We start from the raw sequence: 17,073 nt of genomic DNA, 5'->3' as shown, positions 1-17,073 counted from the left end.
ACAAATCACTATGAAATTATACTTTACATATGTACTCCCTTGTATACTGTATATTATTATATATTATACCTTTATACATACATTATTATTGAACATTTTTGCTGTGTTTTATATAAAACTGGGTATCAACATTTAATGTTACCCATCCCATAAACCAGTTCATTTTTCAACTCTCATTGATTTAAAAAGCTCTTTATATTAAGATTATTAACCCCTTTCTGTCCAGTGTTGTGTAAATCCTATTTTTACACAGACTATGTGTTAGTATTCCTGATGTCCAAATCAGCAGTTGGTGACATAATTTTCCAGAGGAATAATTTTTGGTCAAGTTCTGAACAAAATAAAAAAGAGTTTCCCCTTGGTTTATGAGGTACTGACTTTCCCAGAAAATTCAGTGTCTCTTAAGATAGCAATAATTTCTTTGTGTTTATATCTCAGAGACAGGAAGGGTCTAGGACCACCTAATGATAAACATGTTTTTTAACTGCAAGGATGTCCACTGGGATTTCAGAAAGCCATGCATAACTGGGGTCAGTTACTTGTTGGGCAGAACTGACCTGTGTGTAGAATGGGTGTCTAGCAGTACCGGTTCCTATTGACTAAATGCCAGTGACCTCCAATTTCTGTGACAACAAAAAACTGTCCTCACAGACTTTCAAAAAATCTTCCTTGGAGGTCACCTAACCCCTGAGGATATCATCGCTCCACTGAATACAGTGTTGGCTCCTGCTGTTGTAGATATTATAGCACATTACAGTGTCCTGCACTAGGATAATCTGTTTATAGGCCCCTGCTACAAACACTGAGCTCTTCGAACTCATGGAACATCTTGGTCTTTTTAGAAGCCAGGAAGTGTATGCGATATACAAATGCAACAGATTACAGTGATTAAGAAAAGCAAATGTTCTATCTTCCTAAGGAGAAGTGTTAAGGAATGGCACAACGTTAACAGCTGTGTAAATAAATATATAAAATGTGACGTGAAGTCAGTGGGGTAGGGCTGTGTAGGAGAAGACAAATGGCAAAAATGGAGAAAAATAAAAATCTTTTCCTAAGTCAAAAACTGAAATTAAAATTAATTTATCTATTTATTATAACTCAACCATGGGGGTTGACTAATTGGATGGATGTCTTATGATTTGATTTGGCTTGAAATACGTGAAAACATGGACGTATCTTAAAATAATTTTGAAATAATAATCTTATGAAAACTGGCAGCTGAAGTAACAGTTTTTGTTGATCTGAATAAAAAGTTTATTTAAAGGTTGAGGGCAGGGCTGTGTGCCACAAGTGGCTGATTGAAGTCAAAGCTCTAGAGTAATCTGCATAACAATTACACTAATCATTTTCCAACTAGAAAAATTGATGATGTGTAGACTTTCCTGTGACCACATAGTGAGTCAGGGGAGCAAGGAACCAAATTCATGATTCCCAGTCCCAGACCACCATTTCATTATTCAAGAAGAACTAGATCTACCGCTCATGGGAGGTTAGCCCAAAGCTCACAAACTAGGTCGGTGGGTGAAGTGTTTCAATTTACAGGACGAAATGATGGGCATGGACCTGGTAAACTGTACTTGCAATTATTTTCTTAATTATAACTGCAGGGTAATTTCCACAGATTGGGTGCATAAAATAGAAAGATTTTTTTCCCCTTCACATTAAGGGCAATTGAAGGTCTCCCATCTTTGCTCTAAGGTGTTGCTGAGATATCCAAATCCTCTAAATACAGACTCCATGATTTAGTATAGTTTACAACTTCCTGACATGCCAAGCAAAAGAAATGGTGAGTTTGGAAAAGAAAATCAATTAAACTGGTTGTTCGGTGACATGTGGACCAAAGCAAGCTTTTCTTCGGCCACACTTTCATTCTTCCATCTGTGGTTTTAGCCTTGGACACACACCATGAAAAGGTTTTTCTGCTTGTTTTTGTTCTGTGAGAGACTAGCATGTAAGAATGTGTTTTTTCACTCTTATGTTTCTCCCCATTTACTTGATCAGTTTGAGAAACGATTCTCCTCTGGCACCAGGTAACATGTTCTCTATTACCATCACATTTAGGTAAAACAGATCCTGGAAACACATTTTATGGATTTCTTAAGGAAATAGGGATGTGAGTGTTTAAAAAGGAGAAAAAAATAAAATAAGCCACATAACAGGAACAAAACTAAAACTGGAACTCAGTCTAACAGCTAATGAAAACAAAGAGGAACAATAAGGCGGAAGAACAAAGCCAGGCGTAATGGGAGGAAAAGCGAAATGAAAGAGGGAGGCCTGTAAAAATGAAGACCAAGTAACTCTGAGCCACAGAGGGAGGGGGACAAATGCCCTCAGGGGCAGGTTAAAGAAAGGGATGCGGACAGTGGGAAAGAGACCAAGAGGAAGCCATGAAAGGAGCTGAGGAAGACAAAGATTTTGTCCCCACTGGTTTTGCTTTCTTTCTTCTTCTTCTTATTTTCCCCTTTCACATCACATTCATACTTCCAGTGGTGAAACACAGAGGGAGAGAGAAGATAGGACTCCTGACTTCGAAACGGTGCCCACTTTAAAGGCTCCTTCTCTAACCAACGGGGTACCTGAAAATAGTCCATCAGAAGATGTCCTGAATTCTTACGTCTCTAATCAGGTATTTTTTTCCTCCCTTGAAAAGGCATATGTCAGAAATTGTTCTATTTCAGAAAGTACTTTTGGTGATGCTGATTTTATATCCCTAAGTGCCCCCTAGTGACAAGGTCCAATTTCAAAATTGCTTTCACTGTAATTCTGTTCTAAACAGTTCCTTTTCCCAGTACAAATGTGGCCATCTCAGGGACAAAGCATGTGACTTACTATCAATTTATTTTAATTAGGCAGAGGGGAAAGTTTCTTGAGTAGCTGTAGGACACCATAACAGTGAGTTACTGTTTTTATTTATAACTTAACTTATAATTGGAAAAGGTGATCGTCCCCTATTAGAAGAGCAGGTTTCCCTCAGTTATATTATTACAAAACAAATGATTTGGGAATGTGATCTGTCACATCCCCCTCCTCCTCTGTTAAGTTTTATTAAGACTCAGATTCCTGACATAGTTTCTTTTCATTCATCTTGTGAAACAATAAAAAAGCAGCACAGCTAAGAAGAATGACGTGCTTCTCTACAACTCTCTTCCAGTTGTGATTTCTCCTGATCACTTCTGATAGCCCTATAAACTTAGCGTGGTAGCTAAGAGGAAAAAGGTTGCAATCATAAAAATTTAGGCTTAAATACTAATTTACTAACTTTTTGTGGAATATGGAGCATGCTATGTAATTTCTTTAAATGTCAGTCTTATCACTGCAAAATGGGAATAATAATAAAAGACTGTTATGTGGGATTAAATAAGTTAAGCTCTTAGCAGCATACCTGCATATATTTAGGGCTTAATAAATGACACATTACGATGTGCAGCCCATTAATTGATATAGACCATTCCTGTGTCTTTTCTTCTCTCTTTAAAGATATTTGGTAGAAACAATCTCAATACTCTGAAGCAGAGTAACGATGACCTTTAAATAGACCGTATTTACTTCTGATCAATGCTATTTTTAGATTCTCTTTAGAATCTAAGTGCTCAAGAGCTTAACTAGAACAGTCAACATACCTAGCTCTGTTGTATCATATTTAACAAATTAAATAAAAATGGCAAATGGAAGATATTAAAACTTTTCTCTGTATATCCCTTTACACATTTACAGATACTTGAACATATCATTCTCATTTTATGGATGAAGGAACTAAGGCACAAAGGTTACATTATTGGGGAAAAAATGGGGACGGGACAGCCCCTCCAGGGGAGGAATCAAAATCTCCTGGAGGGAGTGATTTTCCCATGTATGCACCCCACGCTCCTCCAGGGGCAAGAGACCCTTAAGAATAGAACAGTTCTGCCCTTGTAACCCCTGAGCCACTTTTATTGATGGAAGTGTGTTGAATTCCTTAGTCACTTCTGGGGTGAAAACAAGGTTAGGGACCACTGGGTTAGTAACTGATCTTTAGTGAGAACCTAGGTCAATTACGCTATAGAATTTCTGTAGCCACATAAGAGGAATTGCTTCTATTTCTTGTATTCAGAATTTTTAGCTTCAAATATTTCTGGTTTTCCTCACTTGCACTCTCTATACTTGCCCTAGTCCTTTTCCATCACCTATTTACAGACCTAGTTAGAAAAAAAACTGATTAGCATGAAGTTAAAAGAATCAGTAAGCAATTGGAATTTTCTCTCTGATGTAATCAGAATAATAGACTTTAGCCAGTGCCCTGAAGAGAAAGAGGTTAGCTGTTCTAGGTTTTATTAATTTTTCTTATTTATTTATTTGCCCAAGATCAAATGCTCATTGATGAACCTATTTTCAGAGATGTCTAAAATTCACACCCCAGGCCTGGGGAGGGTATATTATATTCGTAGAAGTCAACCAATTTCAATGAATTTGGGGCAAGTAGGTATTTTCACTGTTCTGAAAACCTCTAGCAATGCATGGAGCATGAACTGAGTTTAAGATAGCATTCCCTGCCATACAAATTTTTATTGTAGTTCTGTTTGACCTATTTTATCATTTAATTTCCATTCACTTGATTTCAGGTATGGCTGAGATATCCCCAGTTCTTTATCCTCATAGCATTCTAGTGTGTCACATATATAGCTGTAACAACTGTTTCTAAAAACTCTTTCCCATCCCCTGTTGCAAATCTTTTGTACTAAAATTTGTCATCCCCATCCCCTTTCCAGATTCAAATGATTTATGTGATTGCTTCTCAGCCTTCCTGGGATTGCTGCAATTTTAGAAGTTACTTCGGCTCAAACTGTCACCTAAAAAGTGCATGGAGTGGTCTGATCTCATTGGTCTGGAGCAAGTCAGACTAGCAAAGCCAAGGTGTCTGAGTAGCTTCAGTGCTGGTAAACAGGACACTGGTGAAACAGCAGGACTCCTGAGTTGGTAAACTTATCATGACAATACCAAGCATGGCCTCAAAGTAGGCAAGAAGGCATGGTATGTTTTCAACACTCCAGGCCTTACTGTGTGTGTCTGTGTGTGTGTGTTCGTGTGTGTGTGTGTGTGTGTGTGTTCCCATTTATTCCATGGAGCTCGCCTCAACCTCTTATTGAAATTCCAGGTCCAATGTGTACATCCCCCATTCTGGTATCAAAGTCTTCTCAGTGGAGAAACTGACTTTAGTCTCTTGCACCAAAATGTGAATTGTTGATGATATGTTACCTCTGGGCTTAAGTATTCCCTTCAAGCAGTCAGGAAATGGTTCCTTCTTGTTAAAGAATAGCTTGGGCATTGGAGAAAAGGTGGGGGAAATATGTTTGTGAATGTGCGTGCCTCTCAAAAAGAAGGCACAGGCCTCCTTCATCTAAGTCTGACCTTGCCTTTGAGAGGTGATGAAACCTTGGTGGATTCAAATTGCTCTTCTTGGACACTCCTCAATAGCTGACTATTCCTTTGATTTAATCATACGTTGATTCCATACTTGATTTGCCCCAAATAGGGTGCTCATTTAAAGAAGAAAACTACTTATATAAATTTTTAATTTATTAAATACACAATGCCAGCATTATAGTTCCATAAATATGGCTAGATGAACAAATGAATGAATGAATGATTCTTTGGCTTCCTCCTATCAATTATGTCTGTATGTTTTTGTGGTTAGCTGATTTGCTCGAAACACAGTATCCCAGAGGCCACAGTTCAGATTCTATTTCCACGTAGGCCAGTTTGCTTTGCTTTGTTCTGTGATGATTGGCTGTACTTCTGATCATGTTGCTCTGAGATTCTGAAGACAAGTGGAGAAGACAGCCTGGTTTACAGGAGTGGATGGAATCACTAGGGAAAGACTGTAGATTAAAAGGCCAAGTGGACCCAGGGTCAAGCTAAGAAGAATCTAGTGTGTGAAATTCAGATGGAAGAAAATAGTCTCTCAAAGGGATGGAAGAGGAACAGAGAGGGAGGAGGAAAAGCCATTTTTCAAGGAGAAAGTAATAAGATGAAGACAGGTCAACTCTGATGGACCCCAGTGTCCTTTGAATTTCACAACTTGGACATCATTAGCAGGAGCAAGCCAGTAGAGTGTCTAGGGCAGAAGCCAGACTGGTGTGGACAGAGGCATGCGGAAAGATGCAGATCACTGTTTTGAGATGCAGAAAGAGCTGTAGCTGGAAGAGGATACAGGCTTCAGGAAAAACTTTCTTTTATTTTTCTTTTTTAAAGGAGAAACTAGAGCATCGTGAATACTGATACTGAGCAGCCACAGAGAGGAAGAGGCTGAAGATCCAGGAGAAAAAGGGAGTCACCCATGCAGGGAGGTTTACAGGAGGACAGAACAGAGAGGACCCAGAGTACAGGTGGAAATCACGTTGATGGCAGGTGCGTCCACTTCCTCCACTGTAACACGAGGAGAAGCCGATGGGACAAGAGCAAACTGGCTGATGGATTTGGCGTAGGTATTTGAGATACTTCTCAGTGGGTGGCTTCTGTGAACTTCTCTGAAACATAAATCCAGGTCCTGCACTGACAGGGAGTGATGTGGAAGATGGGGCTTGGCGGATGACATTTCAAACCGGAGGAGGTTATTTCAGAGACTGACCTAACTAGAGAAAGAATTTGGAATGGTCAAGCGGTCCTTTTAAGTAGTTGCAACAGCAATCAATCAGTCGGAAATTGGAGGATAACAGGTAGAAATTCCAAAAGTATCATTCTCCCCACTTATACTTGTCCCTCTTAAACATGCTATATGAAGACCAATCATTAGTTCTTTGCGCGATTTGTGATTCTCCACAACTTAATAAATACTTCGGCTTTGAAAAGGTGTGTTTTGAGCAGAAGTTTCTTTAGATGGAAAACACTGAATTGCAAAAAGTGAAAATTAATTGCAAAAAAAGAATCTGTGAAACAAGCTCCTTGCTTGGCCAGGGGCCACGCCTTCATTCCACTGCCCCCCCTTCCCCACCTCGCCAGACCAGTTCTCCTATATCTACTTCCTTCCCTCCCTTCCTTCCTTGCTCTTACTTCTTTAGCACCCAGCATGGTGCTGAACTTGCAGGAAGGAATCCATAACATCGGTATTTCTAACTGTATCTCTCGTGCCACCATGAAGAGTCAATCTGCAATGGCTCTTCAATCTTGAGACACAGGGTTATGGCAGGCTCTGGGCTTTTTCGTTTTGTTTTCTTTTTCCCTTTGTCAAAACTACTGCAACTCCAGATGGGAAACCCAGGGCATCACTTGCCAGCATTCTCTCCCTCTCTTCCTGTGCTCCTCTCTCTCACACGTAGAGAAACATACTCCTGAATTTGAGATAGGTTTTTGCTCTGAACATCAGGAGAAGAAAGAACACTCTGTTGGTTTCTACTTCACATTCTGCTGCAACTTGTGTGGGTGTGGAACTCTGATCCAGTCATGAAATCTTAAGACTTTAATGCTGAAAAGGATCTTAGAGACCATTTGATCTCCCCTCTGGCCTGGACCACACTCCATGTTGTGGATGAGAAACTTACAATGGTTTAGCTTGTGGCCCCAGGAGGCCATTCCTTGAATTGATGGCCTCAGTTGTCTGTGAACAGGGTATAGAACTAACTCCTAGGATGTTAGTTCATCTAAACCCTTCTGAGATGGGTTCATCTTTTTCTTTGCCCACAGACTCTAGCACGGCGCTTCTCATGCATTATTGCTTAATGAACGCTGGGTAATTTGAATTTGTTGTTCAGGATCCTTGAGTAACAAAAGGAGCACAGATCTTTGGATTAATGGAGGTTGCCAAGTCATCATCAGACTAAGATCTAGGTTTTAATGTAATTTCCCTTCCTTCAGTTTAGAATGAAAATATTACAGAAAAATGGGTGAACTAACGCCACTGAGCATGGTAATAAATTTCTGACATGTGGCATGCAATCTGTGAGGGCATTCCTTCACTTGGTCCCGTACTTTGGGGAGTAATGAAGTAGAAAATTAAATTAAATAAGCTTTTATTATTCTGTGGCTCTGTTGAAAAGGGTACCATCAAATACTTTTAGAAACATATCTTTCGAAAGCAACTTCTGAAGTTCTTTCACATTATTGAATTGTGAAAAAGTATTTTCTCATCTCTCTTATGTTTTCCTTTTCCTTCCTTTTTGCCTTTGGTAGAATCAAATCCATGGTAACTTACTTTGGCTTGCCTCAGAAATACACACTTAGTACCAGAAACCTTCAAGGTGAAATCTGAAAGCATAGGTTCTAAATTAAACCAGAAAAAGTAACAAGGTAATACTTTTATTGTTTTCATTTATATCACCCTTTAACCTTACATTTCTGTGCAGGCTTATACGTCTTAGATGTTGCAGATATTTCTATGGCTGCTAGGTTCTTTACTTACACCTAATTATATCATACTCAGTAATTAATTTCATCTATAACATGTCTGAACATACATTACTTACTTTCTTTTCATATGAAGTAAATTTATCTATGATCACAAAATGATACTTGACAGCTGAAAGCAGGACCTTGTATCCTTGGCTTTTAGCCCAGGGATTTAAGTGATGTCACCTCTCATGGTCTATAATGTTTTTTCTCATTTCATCTGTCCTCTTTCAGACTACTATTGTTTTAGCGGCATATGGAGAAAGAAGTCCCTCTCTCCTTGCGCACTTGACTAATGTCAGTTATTGAACATGTATGAATGGGACACGACTTGCAGTAATTGTAAGTGTCATTCAAGACAGACGTTCTCTTATGTTCTGCAGGCACAGAGACAGGGCAGGTGGAACGGGAGGAGTGTGGGGTTTGGGATCCCACAGCCTCAGGTTTGTACCCCAAACCCACACCTATTACCTGAAGACAGGAAATGTAATTCCTCATCTAGAGCACATTATTACTGAAACAGCACTGTTCTCAATGTGGTGCCCAAGTAACACTCTTAGAAACATGTTTTACATATATATCTTTAAACACTTCCCTACAAGAATTTAGAATGGTCAAAACATCCATGAAAGAAAACAAAACACTTCCCCCGCTCCAAAATAAACCGCCTACAACTCTTAATACATCATTATTTTATAGAGAAACTGAGGCTTGGAGAGGTGAAACAACCTGCCCAAGGTCCTACAACGGGCTGGGGCTTGAGCCCCATTCTATCAGATTCCAGAGTCCAAAGGCTTGTAACACCTGAGGGAGGGAACAGGAGCCAGAATCAGTCTCAAAGCCAAAGGAGGAAGGTTGATGGTGGGAAAAATGAAATAGAACTAAACATTGCCCATCTTTCACCTACATGTATTCATCCATGGTCACCGATTAATCCAGAAACAGGTGGTTTTCAAGCATCTGATGTGGGAGGGGCAGGGAATGACACAACAGAAGTTCATGGTACATTCTTTTGACTCATCCAGGAAGACAGGAAGATGAACAATTGTCGGGCAATTAAATTCCAAACCGTACATCATTTAACTAACTAATGTGGCATGAGCATGGATAAATGAGAGGCCAGTGTATACTGCAATCATCAGGAAAGCTGCATGGAAACCCACCACCAAAATGGTAGGACTTGTGTCTTATCTCAGAGAACACACAGGGCAGAGAGTGCTTTACTGGTGTAGCACAGACATGCTTAAAAGGTTCAGAGGGTCAAGAATGCGGGGTCATGAGAAGCCTGGTATGAGTAGAAGGGAGAGGATGGAACCCAGGTAGAATTGGAAAGCCAGCGCCGGATTGCGAAAACTCTCAGAGCCATTCTCAGGCAGAGAACTAACACGGCAAGGCAGCTCTGTGTGACACTCCATCTAAGAGGGAAGAGCCAGGGGTTAGCGGAGTGGAGGCGGCCAGAATTAGGAAATTCAACCAGAAGATGAGAACAGGCATCCAGGGGAGAAGAGGAGAGACAGCGCAGCAGAGGGTGCAAACCAACAAGGGAGAGCCTTTAAGAGGAAAGACAAAGAAGCAAGCTTGGGGTGCATTTGTACTTGAGTGACCGAAATCACTGTCTATTGATTCTATTTCTCTTATTTAAATGCTTCCAAACTTTCAGTCTTAGGGAGACAGACTTATCCAGTAAGGATCCAGAAGGTCTCTCTGTGTTGCCAGGTGACCAGCCAGACTCAAAGTTTCTGCTCCCAACTCCCCCTCATCAGGAGAGGTAGCTCATGGATCCAAATTCCCACAAGGCTGGCAGGTGTTAGCAGCTGGCATTTCCTGACAATTTACTGCACACTGACTTTTAAGTTTAGATTGCTTGCATTCTACTGGCAAGGCCACTCTTGCCTTTGCCCTTTAGAAGAACAAAATTGTAAAAAGGAGAGGCGTTCCTCTCTCTTGGTGCACAGACCCACGTGTTTCCGACTGTGCCTTGGCTCATGCCTTTCTACAGGTTTCTGGTGGAAGCAGGCACACCTGCCCAGACTCTGATGCCTCTAGTAGGCACCCAAGCCCTCAAACCAACAAATATATTTATAAATTCATATTTGTAACTTACATAGTTTTTTACCATTTGCAGAGCTCTTTGGCATGCAAATGGGAACAACAAGCAAACAGACAAAAAACAAAAGCTGGAAACTCAGAAAGGTAAAGCAAGTTTCCCCAGATCACACAGACAGGATGTAATAATGGACTTAGAACCCTAGTCCAGGGCATATATTTTCCAAGTTGAGAATCCAAAATAAAACAAAAAGGTGCAATGATATAGGTAAATTTTACCCTCAATAGTTTTGGATATGGGGCTGAAAATTGTAGCTTGTGACTATCTGCCAAAGAACTGCAAATTATGAACTGGATATTAAACTAGATCATGTGCCCATGGAAACTGCAGTGTGCAAGATGTAGGCCACCCTTGTAATATGTAAGATGCTACCCCTGTAATACACCTCCATCAAGCTAGGACAGGGGAGTCCTGGCTTCTAGATCGAATTCTTTCATTTAGTATACCAGCTTGAGCAAGGCCATTTAATCGCTGTTGTTTGTGAAATAAAGCACTGTATGATTCAACTAGTAAGGACTTATATGACACATGTGAAGTATCTAATAACAACAAGTAAAATGGTGTTCATAATTTCTCATTTCATGAATCTGTGCAGCGTATAACACTTGCCAAGTCTGTGCAATAGTTAATTTTCAGAGCATGTAACACATACTGAATCCACTGTTCATCTCAAAGCATTTTAACACACAACATTAGTACATTCATAAATTATTAAGCTGTTTACCCTTCTAATATTGAATGAACAGTTGTTGGTTTAAATATATTTTTATAATTTGATTTCTTGTTTGGCATGAAAAAATTAGCAAAATATTCAAACAAGAAAGCCATAGCTCGAGCTTGAAGCCCTGGATATATGACATGAAATTTAAATACACTTATAAGTATCTGAGCATACTTTACTCTTCTAACAGCCACTAAAGATTTAACTCAAGTAAGGATTCCTTGGTTTAAAAAAAGTTAGCAAAGACCCTTATTCAAGGAACTATGCAATTAACTTCATTATTCAGAATTTCCCTAGTTGTTCCTCTCTTTTGCATATATTAGCAGCAAGTGTTGTCTGATATTTAACTTATTATGTACATTTTGTTATGATCACTGAAGACTAAAAATTTCATTTTTTTAATTTATTTTAATTTTTATTTATTTTATTAATTTATTTTTTTGGCCACGAGGCATGTGGGATCTTAGTTCCCAACAAGGGATCGAACCCGTGTCCCCTGCAGTAGAAGCGCAGAGTCCTAACCACTGGACCAACGGGCAAGTCTCTCATTTTAAAGTTTCAATTATTTAGATGACTTGTTTATTCCTTGAAAATTAATCTCTTGGTACAGGGCCTTCAATAATCATGTAGTAAATGTTAGCTAATTTAAATTTAATAAATTGGTTGTCAATTATTAGCACACCTTGGTAATAAAAAAAAAAGGACACCCTTGGTAATATGAATCCCTTGGAAAAGTTGATGAAACAAAAATTTTAAGTTCAATTGTGTTCATGAAAGTAAAAAGCTGTGATTGTGGTAAGTAGTATCATAAATAAAATATGTAAGTGCAGCAAATATTAAATACTAGAATTCGAGAACTGTGCTACCATGCCATCATTCACAAGTCTGCAAGAACATGTACACTTCATTAAAGTCAATGGAGTGTACCCATTCATCTTAGCATTATTCATAATCGAAACATTTCAATTTTAGTTAACACACACACAAAACTAATTTAAAAGTCAAATGAGGAGATTAGTTCTACGCTCCCATGTTCCAATTCCATAGTGACATCAACCAGCCAAATTTAGCCTTAGGAGGTATGAAAAAGTATCTAATACAATGAATGGAAAACCTTTTAAAGAATCACAGATGTGTTGAAACTAATGTTTTTGCAACCAACTCAACAAAAATATATTTAGTGTTGTAAAAGAGCCCTCAGACAATTCTATTACAAAACAACTGAGCTTATCTATAGATTTACTTCTAGATTTCAAAAGCAGTGAAACAAGAACTAGAGGATTTATGTAAGAAATACAGTTCATTTCCTAAAAAAACACCAAAAACTAAATTGAACAGTGATTGATTGGAAACTATTTTCTGCATACACATTGTAAAGACCAGAGGGGATCTTCTCCTGTTTTAAATCTTTATTTCTGCCATACTCTTCTTATTTGCTTTTCCAGTTATTTTTAATAGTTTTTTTAAAAATTTATTTATTTAATTTATTCATTTTTGGCTGCACTGGGTCTTCGTTGCTGCGCACGGGCTTTTTCTAGCTGCGGCAAGCGGGGCTACTCTCCACTGTGGCACATGGGCTTCTCATTGCGGTGGCTTCTCTTGTTGTGGGGCACGGGCTCTAGGTGCACGGGCTCAGTAGTTGTGGCACATGGGCTCAGTAGTTGTGGCTCACAGGCTCTAGAGCGCAGGCTCAGTAGTTGTGGCTCATGGGCTTAGTTGCTCCACGGCATGTGGGATCTTCCCGGACCAGGGCTCGAACCCGTGTCCCCTGCATTGGCAGGCAGATTCCCAACCACTGTGCCACCAGGGAAGCCCTGCTTTTCCAGTTGTCATCATTCTTTTGGTGTCTATTTCTTTTCCATTTTTTGGTTTATTTCTTTATCAATCCCCACTGTGCATGTCACCAAGGACTGTTTCCTTCATCCCTTATTTGTTTATCTCTACATCAAGTCTTTTGTCTCCAATCTATGAAGTTAATTGTTCCTGAATATCTATTTCCATCTGAGCTTCTCCCCCAAACCTAGGTTTTATTTATTGTCGTTTGCAGATATCCAACTTGACCCTCAAGCTCAATAACAACAAAAGAGGTATTAAAATTCCTTACTTTCCTGCTAAAACACTTTTGTAACTGTTACATTCTGGCTTTTTTGCAAGCTCACCATCCTGGTACCGTCATCCTTCGGTACCCGAGGGGGGATTGGTTCCAGGGCCCCCAGGGATACCAAAATCTGAGGATGCTCAAGTCTGTTATATAAAAAGGCATAGTACAGTCGACCTTCCACATCTGTCCCAAGTTTGGTCAGTCTGACACCTTTCTTTCTAAGGGTTCCAGTCCCCTCAGTGTGAGGGAACATTACCTTTTATTTTTCCAAGTTTCAACAATATCACCAGAGAAGGAGTTGTGTGTTTGCCTGTGCGGGCACTGTGCACCCTTGGGAGAGGGTGAGGGGAATGCTTATCTGAGAAGAGGAGAGGGTAATGCTGCCCGACTGGTGTTGGGGCACAGAGGCAGGGAGAGGATGCTGGCCTTGACCCTACACCCAGCTCATTCATCTGCCTGCCCAGAGCTGTGCTGGTAGCTTCCAGCCACAGCCCTGCCTCTCTAGAAGACTCTGTGGGGAAGGATACATGCTGGCATATTTTGTCTGTACTTCCTAGAGGCTGGAAATAACTTCAAATCACAGAGAGAGTCCCATAGGGGCTCCGATACCCCATAGCAAACCTGACAATTGATAGAGGTCTCTGCACAACAATTCTTGGTTTCCTGTCTGCCTTCCCTTTACCACTCTACGCAATTTACATGAATTCTTTGAAACTCTTTTTAGTGGAATTTCCTGCTTCCAGCTTCTCTCTGTTCAGTCCATATTTCCTGCTTGAGAATGATCTATAACTGGTTGGTGCATGTGAGATGTGCTGTCCCTCATATGGTCTCATCCTAACTTCTGGACATTATTTCAAGACTTTGCCTCAACCTAGTGCTGGGACTGCTGGCCTTCTCCCTACTTGTTCACTGTGTCTGTGCACAGCACCTAGTGGCCCTGACGTGGGTTCTAAACCCAAATCCCCTAGGTCAGCATCCCCCTCTCTTCTCCACGTGTCCATGGATCTCTTGTCTTGAGAATTCTGTTCAATGAACACCAGCGAGTGACTTGCTTGTCCCAGGCCACATGCCATCAGTCACTGCTTATATATATAAGCTACTCTTCAGGGAACTAAACAAAAGTAGCATTAATTAATACCCCTTATTCTACCTATGAACACCCCATGCTCATTTTGTGGTGAATGTGGGCTCTGCATATAAGGTAGGATAGTCTTCACCAACTTAACTCCTAATGATGGTCAGTGAGGCCCTTCGATGACCTTGCTGCCACCTTACCCTGTCTCTCTCCTCTGCTCACTGCCCCCTACCCTCACCTGGATCACACGGCTCTTACCTGCCTAAGGCTTTCACCTGTGCTGCTTCTCTTGCAAGACTGCTGTTCCCCCACTTGGCTGGGTCCCTGTCAACCCAAGTCTCTGGTTATTTGTCACCTGCTCAGGCAGGCCTTCCTACATGACGTCCTCCCTGTTACTTTCGTTCTTGATGCCCTGTAATATCCTGCAGAGCATCTAACAAAATCTAAAGAGTACCTTTGTTTACTTGGCTAACTCTCCTCATTTAGATAGGAAGCCCCTAGAGGTGGGAACCTGGTCTGTTTCACCACCACAGCACATAGTATGGGTCAATATATATTAATCAAAGGGATAAATATTATCAGAGCTTTCCTTAGCTCTCGATAATGTTAGAGCATCACCTTAGTAAAGGTGATGAGAATAATATATTTATATATTGCACATATATTTAAGATGTTACAAATTTGGTATATTTTAATCAATGTATGCAACAAATGATATTTTTAGGAAAGTCTGATAATTTGCAATCATACTCTTACTGCAGAGATGAGGATAAAGAATAGAAATAGCCTGGTTGGGCTCTCTGGAGCTGAAGTCATTGCTCAAGGACAGTGAATAATGCTATAAAATCACTTGTACTATAAAGATCATTATCTAAAGTCATTATCATACATAGGACATTCAAATCTCACCCTGAGCTTTCTTTCCTCTTACTTCAATCCTGACAATTCTCAAAACACCCAGGCTTACTTTCTATTTCTCAGAGAAAAGGAGGATAAATCAAGGAGACACTTGAAAATTAACAAATAATCACAAATTTATAAAAGTGCAGAGATAGCCCTGTGTTTCAGTCATTAGAAACACGCCTCTTTATCTGCCTGCAAACTGTCCTTATTATCATTCTCAATTTTAAAAGTTGCTATCACTACTTTTTTGAGTAATAGCAGAATATTTTCACAACCTCAGGGTAAGCAAAGATTTCTTAGGACACTAAAAAGCATTAACCATGAACGAGAAAAGTAATTTATTGTTCTTTATCGAACTAAAAAATTTCAACTCATCAAAAGGCACTTTCAATAAAGTGAACGGACAAATCACAAACTGGGAAAATATTTACCATACGTGTATCCGACAAAGGACTTCCCAGAATATATGAAGAACTCCTACTATCAGCAATAGACAAGTGATCTGGTCAAACTGAGGAAAAACTTGAATAGACATCTCACCAAGGAAGATATACAAATGGGCAATAGTGCATAAAAAGGTGGTGAAGATTAATAGCCATCAGAGATCTGCAAATGCAAGCCACGAGAGATACCATTTCCTACCCACTGTTGGTGAGGATAAAGAACAGCTGGAACTTTGAACATTGCTGGTGAAGTGTGGGGCAGTTTCTTACAAAGTTAAACATTTACCTTAGGATCTAGCAATCCCATTTCTTGGTCTGTATCCAATGGGAATGAAACAAGTTATTCACAGACTTGTACAGGAATTTTCAGAGCAGTCTTTTTCATAAGAGTCCCAAACTAGAAACAACTCAAATGTCAAAAATAGGATAAATAACTTGTAGTTTAGTCATACAATGGAGTATTACTCAACAATAAAAAAGGAATGAACTATGGATAAATGCAACAATCTCAAAAATACCATGGTAAGTGAATGGAGCATTTACAATGTTTATGCTGTATAATTCCATTCATTTGAAGACCAAGAATAGACTGAACTAACCTATGGTGACAGAAATAAGAAAGTTGTTGCTTGGGCAGTAGAGAGGAGATGAGGGGGTGGGAGGGAAATGGTGGGCTCTTGAACTGGAATTGACAGGAAAGGGCCATGAGGGAAATATTTAGGGTATGAGATTCAGTGTCGTATCTTGCGTGGCCATTATACAGGGCATATACAATTGTCAAAACTCATTGGATCAAACACTTATCTGTGCGTTTTATTGCATATAAATTGCACATTAATTTAAAAAATTAAAATATTCTATTATTTAAAAAAACTTTAACACTAAACATCATTCAGAATATTTCTCTACTTTCTAGGGAAGCATTTAAAAAATTCTTGTTCTATTGAATTTTACATGCCTGGTTTACAATATGTGATGAGTACAGTAATTTATCCAGTTTCACTAGATTAAGCCTCAATTTACTGTGAAGTTCAAAACCATAAAGATAAAGAAGTACCAAAAAAGAAAAAAAAAAACTCACCCCCCACAACAAACGAAAAACCCCTGCTCTGAATCAGGATTAAGTTTTCGAAGATGAATGTCATTGCTACAGTATACCAGCAAGGGGAGCACTTACACTTTGAGAAGAATTTCATCCTCATCACGACTGAATTATTCTATAGGCACTTTAACGAGACCAAAAATTGACTTTTGGGTGTAGCCACAATGGAAATGACAGATCATTTTAATGCAAGAGAAAAAGACTGGAAACCTTGACCCTCTAGATTATTTTGCACCTCAGTGAGAAGGGAAAAAACAGATCAG

At 39.6% G+C, this 17,073-nt stretch overlaps 1 protein-coding gene across 2 annotated transcripts in view; it reads right to left on the bottom strand.

Annotated features, from left to right (window-relative positions):
* CHST9 (carbohydrate sulfotransferase 9) overlaps positions 1-17,073 on the bottom strand; it is a 202,526-nt gene that overhangs the window by 74,099 nt on the left and 111,354 nt on the right. Inside the window, exon 4 of one of the 2 annotated variants that reach the window (XM_061169365.1) lies at positions 14,745-14,747. The exons of the other annotated variant lie outside the window; for it this stretch is intronic. Within the exon in view, the coding sequence (XP_061025348.1) occupies positions 14,745-14,747 (3 nt within the window). The remainder of the gene's footprint in view (positions 1-14,744; positions 14,748-17,073) is intronic. 2 annotated transcript variants of the gene reach the window in all.

The sequence above is a fragment of the Eubalaena glacialis genome, chromosome 15 (genome assembly GCF_028564815.1).
Source record: "Eubalaena glacialis isolate mEubGla1 chromosome 15, mEubGla1.1.hap2.+ XY, whole genome shotgun sequence".
Lineage (NCBI taxonomy): Eukaryota > Metazoa > Chordata > Mammalia > Artiodactyla > Balaenidae > Eubalaena > Eubalaena glacialis.
Note: the sequence above shows the minus strand (reverse complement) of the source record. Positions and strands in the feature narration are given on the sequence as shown.